This window comes from Galeopterus variegatus, unplaced genomic scaffold (genome assembly GCF_000696425.1).
Source record: "Galeopterus variegatus unplaced genomic scaffold, G_variegatus-3.0.2 Scaffold750, whole genome shotgun sequence".
Taxonomy (NCBI): Eukaryota; Metazoa; Chordata; class Mammalia; order Dermoptera; family Cynocephalidae; genus Galeopterus; species Galeopterus variegatus.
In genome coordinates, this window is record NW_007726861.1 from 323,145 (window position 1) to 332,354 (window position 9,210).

General features: G+C 38.4%; 1 protein-coding gene across 1 annotated transcript; it reads left to right on the forward strand.

Moving 5' to 3' along the window:
- The first annotated feature begins 391 nt into the window (after positions 1-391).
- Positions 392-8,653, forward strand: MRPL15 (mitochondrial ribosomal protein L15). Its single transcript, XM_008572058.1, has 5 exons — positions 392-555; positions 1,421-1,575; positions 2,151-2,316; positions 4,575-4,698; positions 8,146-8,653. Exons 1-5 carry the CDS (start codon positions 448-450, stop codon positions 8,481-8,483), a joined length of 891 nt encoding a protein of 296 aa, XP_008570280.1. The 5' UTR covers positions 392-447; the 3' UTR covers positions 8,484-8,653.
- Positions 8,654-9,210: the final 557 nt, after the last annotated feature.

Sequence of the window (9,210 nt, forward strand, 5' to 3'; positions counted from 1 at the left end):
TAATAATTTACAGCTCACGTTACTTTATTCTGGGATCCACATAGAGCGCAGAGAAGACATTGCCTCAGAAGACACCACCTATAAGACAAAACATGCAACGCCAAACACTGGCTTAAAAGAGATCCTCTACTTAAAGCACAGCGTTTTCAATGCATGCTCTTGTTTGGCGGATAAAAACTTTTTACGTTCAGAATGTTGAACAGGAGCCCGAGAACAAAGCACAATCTAGCAAAATACGATCACATCCGCAAAGAACTAAAATAAAACTTGTCTCCCAAGCCTCCGACACAACCTTGAAATCTCGGAAACCACTGCCAAAGTCCGAGGCTTCCGGCGGGCGCGGCTGCAGCGCGACAGGGGTGGGATCGCGGCCGTAAAGCAGCGTCCCGAGACACGTGGCCTCCTAAGCGGCTCTGGGCACCCTTGGAAGTTCCTGGCCTGCAGGCCATGGCCGGTCCCGGGCAGGGTGGTGGGGCTAGGGCCCTGGACCTGCTCCGGGCCTTGCCGCGTGTGAGCCTGGCCAACTTGCAACCAAGTCCCGGCTCCAGGAAACCGGTAAATGGCTGGTGGCCGTGCGGGGAGGCGCTGGGGACCGGGGCGATGGCAGCGGCCCTTCACTCCCTTTCGTCATTCTGAGCTCTGCCCTTTCAGGAAGGGTATTGGGATGAACGTAGGGTTGCCAAACTCCGCTTCTCAGTTGCACGGGAAAATCTTTCCACGTGCTTCCTATTCTTAATAAGTCTTGTATTTAGAAGCGTAAACAAGTTAATTAGAGCAGAGGAGCAAACTCGCAGAAACTAGAAAATGATTGTCGTTCAAAATTGGATTTAAAATGAAGAGTTTTCCCAGTGTTTCTTTATCTTCATTGTTAAGATATTAATTGTTTTATTACGTCAGCTGTCTTTTCTGCAAGTCACTGAATACAGCTAGAAAAGCTGTTAGTTGACGACGTGCTGTCATTTGCTTTGGTGTAGTGACTGGAAGTAAGTTAAGGAAAAGACTTTCTTTGTAAAGTCGTCAAGTAAAATAAAATAATGTATATGGGTAACTGACAAATTTACAATTAATTTCAAAGTAATTTTTTTTTGAATACCATTTAAACGTTGTTGTGAATGTTTAATTCTAGGATTTTTTTTTCCAGTTCCAGCCTATTAACCCATATCCCCATCCTGTCTTTGGAACTTTGCTTTTCAAACACAGCTAGGACTTTGTTAACAAGAATTAGCTGTGCATCTTCTAAGGCAAAGATGTTAATGGGGTGTGTGTGCATGTTTGAGCAGCCACAACAGTGCTTGACACATAGTATTAGCTAGTTGGTTGGATGAATGAATGGCTTAACAAGAAAACATACAGCGAAGAGGTGAAATGCAATTTTAAAAAATGCATCTGTGGATGATAAAACTCTCTTCTTTACTTATAGGAGAGACGACCAAGAGGCCGGAGAAGAGGTAGAAAATGTGGCAGAGGCCATAAAGGAGAAAGGCAGAGAGGAACTCGGCCCCGACTGGGCTTTGAGGGAGGCCAGACTCCATTTTACATCCGAATCCCAAAATATGGGTTTAATGAAGGACATAGGTAAGGTTGCTTTGCTTTTTAAAGTGCAAATTCCTAAATTCCATTGAGAATCAGCTGAAAAAGTTTGATAGAAATTTAAAATTCACTTTGAAGCAAACTTTTGCTACTTTTCTTCTGAGCTATTTTTGGTAATGAAAATAGCCCAGATTAGTAGAGAGAAAAAGCCCAGAGTTACAAAATGGAGATGATAATGCCTCCTCTTCTGGATTAGCAAAAATGTACTCGTGTGTAGAAAAATCTGGCCCATTGTAGTTACCCAATAAACGATAACTATCATTATTATTTTGAGCTTCATTAGTGCATAATTCAGATAGTGGGTTAAATTTTCCACAGGTTTATCTACTTGTGTAAATGAATGAAGTGAGTGCTTAGATACGCAAGTTATTTTTAGTCGGGTAAAGGAGTTACTTTTTTTTTTATTGAATCAGGCAATATTACATGTTTGTGTTGTCTCAGGGTTTTATTTTGTTAAACCATCAAAAATGTTGGAGGAAAACCCAGGACAAAGCTTTGATTTAGAGAAGTTACAGGAAGATTAATTTGAGTTTTCCAACTGTTACATTCTTGTATTGTAGCTTCAGACGCCAGTATCAGCCTTTGAGTCTCAATAGACTGCAGTATCTTATTGATTTGGGTCGAGTTGATCCTACTCAGCCTATTGATTTAACCCAGCTTGTCAATGGGAGAGGTGTGACCATCCAGCCCCTTAAAAGGGATTATGGTGTACAGCTGGTGGAAGAGGTAAGTCTGGATTAGATTTTTTGGTGTTATATTGAGGGCTATTTCTGATTTCTATATTATCAATGCTTTGTCCTCTTTATTTTTGTCCCATTTGAATTGTGTTTATAACTATTATGTATGCAGTGGTGATTGCATTATACCCAGCTGTGGTTTTGGAAAGCTGTCAGGTCTCTGTGGCATGGTCCTGGAATGCTCTCCTGGGAATTCATATAGCTTCCTCCCTCACTTCCTTTGGTTCTGTGCCCAAATGTCAACATTATCAGGAAGGTCTTTCTTGATAGCTTTTGATGAAGGAGCACTTGCCCTGCACCCACAGTCACACTCTGCCTTACCATGTCCAAAGCATTTTTCTTTGAATATACATGAACACCTGACACTTATTACCATTTATTTCTCATTGTTTTCCTCACTAGAGTGTACACTCCCTTGAGGGCAGGTACTTTGTTTCATTGCTATATTTTCAATATTGGAAATATTGGTTCATTATAGTCACTCAATATTTATGGAAGAAAGGAATGAATCAAATCTAATTCTTGTTGCAGTAAAGAAGTTTTCTATTTGTAGGACTGGCTAAGAGTTTATAAGCAAATCAATTTTTGTACATTGTTGATCAACTACTATTTCTGATTTGTCAATAATATTGCTGTGTAGGTAACAAAGTATCCACTAGAGGGAAGCATATGTTTATGGAAAAATCTTTTAGATTCTTTTGGAAAAAGCAAACCTCATGGATAAAAGCTTTCCAAATAAAATAATTTGAAAAGAATACAAAATATATGGTTAAGTTTAGTATTCTACTCTGGATGTATGAGGAAATACAAGTACATGTGTAACTTAACATATGGAGAAATCCATGACATCATCAGACCTTAAACTGTACATCCCAACAGACTTCAGGTGTGTGTCTGTTAAACTAGCAAAAATAATCCTGAAATCTCTACCCAGGGCAGCGGTTGAGTAAGTGCAATTATACATCATTTATAGTTCTATAAATTGGTTTATCTTTTCTGGATTTCAAATTCATAGTAAATCGTGAATAAGACAGTTTTGATCCTTTAGCACAAAATTACCAATGTGGGAATATATGTTCTCAAGGAAAAACAAGTCAAAGAAGCCTGATACAAAGACATTCCTAAAAATGCTATTTATGATACTGGAAATACTGGAACTGACACCAATGCCCACGAATATGGAGTTGGCTAAGCAATCTATAGAATAATAATTAAAAATCACAAATAGTGTGGCAAGACCCTATTTTGTTGAATCAAATCTGCCATTGATTGTAAATGCACACCAGTATCAGATGTGAAATATGTCTTAGAATTGATGGAATATTTTAAAAATACATGAAAAGTTTATAGTTAGTAAAAGGAACTAAATTGGGAACCAGTTTGTTTCATCTACACCAAAATAGCAAAAATTTTCTATTATCACAAAAGAGTGGTAAAGCTGCCATCTTTTTATTTTTATCAGAATCTATGTTGAAATTAGAGAAAAATATAGCATATCCTAACCAATGTTACTAAAAAGATAACTTTAAAAAGTTCACTACTACGTTTTCTGGAGTTCAACATTCTAAGAAAAGGTAGGCTTATTATATAATTTTTTCCAGCTTAGAGGCTATAGTAAAGTCAGTAGTGAATGCAAAGTGAATTACTGTTGTCTTCTGCCTTTTTCCCTAGAAGGGGCTGATAGCACCAAAGCTCAGATGTTATCAGATACTCTGTTCTCTCACCCACTCCAGCCCTCATGTCTCCCTCTTTAACTTCCTCTTGCTTATTTAGGGATAAGGAAGGTTATTTTTTATCTGTGTCATACAGCATAGTGTTGTGTTTAAGAACACAGATGCTTGACTAGACTTGCTGGATTAGAATCCCAGCTTTGTGATCTTGGCTAAATTTCTTAGCTTCTCTGTGCTTGTATAGCAATGACCCTGTCATAGGGTTGTTACAAGGGTTAAACAACCTACTGTTAATGAAGTACCAGCAATGGGTGCTTATATAGGTGTGTACTAAGTACATAAAATGGAAATATAGTCATTTCAATGTATGGGGATTGAAAATTGGTTAAATAGGGTGGCCTAAATAAAATGTAAAAAAATTTGGTAGAATCACAAAGCAGAGATATTCAAAATAGGAATTACTGTTACATTGTAGGCACTTTAGAGGAGAAAACACAGTTGAAAAAGGAAGGTTGCAGTATTTAATTTATTTTTAGCCAAGCTATTTACTAGTAGACCTTGTTTTGACATACTACAGGGTGCTGACACCTTTAAGGCGAAAGTTAATATTGAAGTACAACTGGCTTCAGAACTAGCTATTGCTGCAATTGAAAAAAATGGCGGTGTTGTCACCACAGCCTTCTATGATCCAAGGAGTCTGGGTAAGCTGGTTGTGTGGTTGTTTTCCTTTCCCTCTTTGTCTTATTTTGGCTGCTGCTTTTTAATTACTTAGTGAATAGCAAATGTTGGTAGTAGTTTTTTGATCTGTCACGAGGATTACTATGACATAAAAAATGAAGCATATAGTTAACAGATATACCAAACGGTAAAAAAGACTCAGCCTGTCCTCTGAACTACAGACTCGCTTCTGCCTGCCTGACATCTCCCCTTGAATGTCTAGTAGGGATCTCAAACTTAGTGTGTCTGAAATGTCTCTCATATCTCTGTCACCACCCTGCCCTTGCAGTCTTCCCTGTCTAAGTAAATGACTACTTCATCTTTTTGATTTTTCATTCCAAAATTTGGAGTTCTCTGGACTCTTTCATACCCTTATAAATCCTGTAAGTTCTGTCCTCAAACTGTGTGCACAATCCATCTGCTTCTCCAGCTGCTGCCAGTCTGATCCAAGCCACCATCCTCTTGCCTGGATGACTGTGGTACCTCCTAGCTGGCCTCTGCTGCTGCTCCCGTCTGCTAGTAGAGTGATGTGGTACAGAATTTTTCTTAAAGCATGGACCGTCACTTCTCTGCACAAAACTTCTAGTGGTGGCCATGCTGCTCCTACAAGGCCTGGTGTAATCTGCACCACCTCCTACCTCCCCTCTGATGGCTACCGCTGCTCACTCAGTTCCATTGCTGGCCACCTGCCCTGGCCTTCCTCTGCTACCGAGCCATTCCACCTTCAGGCCCCTGTCCCTGCTGTACCTTCTGCCTCCACCTAGAATCTTCATGGCTCTGGGCCTCACTCTTCCAAGTCTCTGCTTGTTAGGGAGATCTTTCCTGCCTGTACTAAATAAAAGAGCACGTGTGTGCACACACACACAGGCACGTGCATGCACACATAACGCGCACACAGTCATGTCCTGTCCCCTTGCCTATGTTATGTTTGCCCTTGGCAGCTATCACTAGCTGACAAAGTATAATTTTATTTCTCTCTCCTTTTCATTCTCTCTCATGTGATGGGGACCTTTTGTTCACTGCTGTATCTCCAGCACATAGAGTGGTATCTGATATCTAGTAGAGGATCACTGAAAATTTGTTGAATGGATAAACTGAGTTTTTTTAAGTGGCAGAGGTGAAAAACAAAGGTAGCTTCTTGACTAAATGCTTTTACAGAGGATTCTTTGGTGCTCTTACATTCAAATGAGAGTTAAACGTTTCTGGACCAAACTGCTTATTAGAAGAACATTCTTTTAAAATCAATATATAAAAGAGAAAAAGGGAAGTGTTCATTTTCTCTCCATATAAAGAGTTTAAAACAAGTAACTACCATTTCATTTTCCTCATACTTGAAAACTTTATAAGAATTATTCACCAATATAATTCTTATTTCCCTCCTATTTATTAGAGATGAGCTTTTTATTTTGGTCACTGATATTTTTTAGAGTGAGCTGCCGCAAATATGCAAATGAGTATTTTTCTTTAAAATCACAAACATTTTGGAAGTCTTTTTGGTGTCAGTAGAATATTTTTCAATCATTGTCACCACAGAATGTGGTGGTGGTGTTTGTTCACCAGACAGATGCTATGTGATGACATGAGCTGGAGTCCTGGGACGCGTCATAGTCCCTTGAGATGCTGCTTGGCCCTCCCGGGCAGTCCTGCAGTTGTCCTGGGAGCCTTTCATTGAAAAAGCAGTAAAACAAACCAATCACGGGTTTAAATTTTGCCTGTAAGTAATTTACTGATTGTACTTTAGTTTTCTAAGTTATGGAAAAAATTTTAATGCAGTTTTCTTCCCTTTCTGCTGTTGCTGTATTGAGAGTAAGAAGAATTATCTCTCTTCTGTAAGCCCCGTGGAAGAAAGTTTATTCAGTCATTTTTTTTTTAAAGTTTAGAATAAACTATTTTAGGCCATAAAAAAATTTGGGGTGGGGGGTGCATGCGGTTCATTTGGTATCTGTGGACTAATACTCTCAAAGCTATTTAGTGTGGGACCAGGATTCTCCTCAGAACAGGTTATTTCACTGTGCCTAATTTTCTTAAGGAACTTTTTTTGGAGGAGGGATAGCTCATCTAAAGTGTTTTACAAACTTCCTTTTAAAATGTATTTTGAAGGTAATTTCTTGATGAGTCAAGGACATGAAATATTTAGTTACTCTTTGTAGTAGGTGAAGTATGTAGGATTGTTTATCCAGAGTATGAACTGGCTTTAGGTGGCTCTGCTTTGGTAATTCTTAGGCTTGACCCTTAGCAGACAGCTTTCAGTTCTCATTTCTGTGAGTGGCCTACATGGAGTATCTTCTGATTGCCATTTCTCTTTCTCCCAGTGTTGGGAACCTACTAATAATGAGATGTAATGGGGGTGTAGAAAGCCGCTGTCAGATAGTTGTGGGCAGCAAATACTTAGTCAGTGGCTAGCGTTGGCTAGACACTGTTCTAGGTGACAGACAGGCAATATGCAGAAGAGTCTGAAGTCTCTTCCTTCGCACACAGCTTATGTTTTGGTGGGTGATAGCTAAAATATACTTTATTGTATGCCAGCTACTGTATATGTATGAATGGATTAAATTGGGTAAACTTTGTAACTGCTCTGTGATGCATGTGCTATTATTTTAAGGTTCTCAGTTCTTTAATACTGTTTTGATTTGGGTGACCTGTTTTACGTTTCCAGCTATGGCTAAGGTTGAATTTCTAAAGCATAATGAGGAGAGTGTCATTGTGTTCATACAATTATCTGTTTGTGTATTTGTGTAAGTGTTTCCTAAACTATCTGAAGGCCCTGTGGCATCTGATATTTTATGTATAGGCCCTTTCTCACTACCTCACCTTTGGAACACATGTTTCAGCTACTTGAAACAGTTTAAAAACAAAACTAGGAGTATGCAGCATTCTTTTGTTGGTTGGTTTCATGTAAGATTTCTTTGCCTACTCTTTGGTTAAGAGAATTCATTTTAGTGTCATTGGTTTTCCAGAAATCTTAATGCGTCTTCCTAATTTTTAAACAAGTAAGATCCATTTGAGGATTTTAAAAGTCTACATGGCTCTTTGACTTGCAGTTTGGACACCTGAGTTTTCTGTTTCAGGACTTCCTACTAGTGGTGTGGCCAGTGGGGCTCTGTTCTGTGCTAATACTCCACAGACAGTATGTCATAAAAATGTTTTATTTTTGTGTTTTTGACCTTAGTAGTTAAATACAGTATTATCTTTGTTTAGACATTCACTAACCATTGGTTACCCAGGAATAACTTTGCCTTTCAAGATGCAAACTATTAAAAATGAAGCATTTCCATGTTTTTACTTAAGACAAGCCTATTTAATGCAAAAAGTTTTTGGACTTAATTTCTCATCTCGGTAATATTTAAAAATTAATAATTGGAAGAAAATCTGTAACATAGTCATGTGTACAGCAAATATTGCATCTCTTTTTTTATTTAAATTTTTTTTAGAAATTCTCTGCAAACCTGTTCCATTCTTTCTGCGTGGACAGCCAATTCCAAAACGAATGCTTCCTCCTGAAGAACTGGTACCGTATTACACCGATGCAAAGAATCGTGGTTACCTGGCTGATCCTGCCAAATTTCCCGAAGCAAGACTTGAGCTCGCCAGGAAGTATGGTTATATTTTACCTGATATCACAAAAGATGAACTCTTCAAAATGCTCAGTACTCGAAAGGACCCCAGGCAAATTTTCTTTGGTCTTGCTCCAGGATGGGTGGTGAACATGGCAGATAAGAAAATCCTAAAACCCACAGATGAGAATCTACTTAAATATTATAGCTCGTGAATTCCCTTCCAAGAAACAGAGTTGTTAACAAGTACTGGAAAAGGGACTAAAACATGTTTTTTTCACTGCATTTTCCTAATGTATAATTCTCCAGATTTCAGTGTAATCATCTCTCTTTCATTTTCATCTAAAATTAAAATAAAACTGCAAGATACAAGGACTGCATAGAGCAGCTGAGTCTGTGTGGGTTCTGTCTCAAAGATGCAAACTCCCTGGTGGTCTGTTGAAGGAAGATTTTAGAATGTTTCTGGTCTTTTCATGATCTTTTCATCTGAACCTTGTCTTGTTACTGTTGTTAATCAGAATGAATGCACAAGTGGAATGGGATTGATTTGTAGGCCTGCTCAGCCAAGATTAAAGCAGATGCTAATGAGTTGGTGGCTTCTCATAATTAGTAGTATCACGGAAGCTCTGCTACTCAGGTCAAGATGGTAAGCCCTCAAGTCAGGAAGAATTAGATCAGGAAGGTGAGTTTAAGGCTTAAAGCTAGTGAATAGATTAGTACTGGGATATATTTGCTAGCAGTGTTGAAGTTTAGAGAAATAAAAATTTCAAGTGAACTTATTTTCTCAACTCTGTGATAAGAATAGACAATAATGATCATGACATTAACATTTTTTTTTCTTGAAGGTAAGTGTTCTAATTCTAATTGATAGAATTTAACTTATCTCAGACATTGGAGACTTTTGCCTTTCAGTCATTTCAAATCATTTTGAAAAAATTGTTT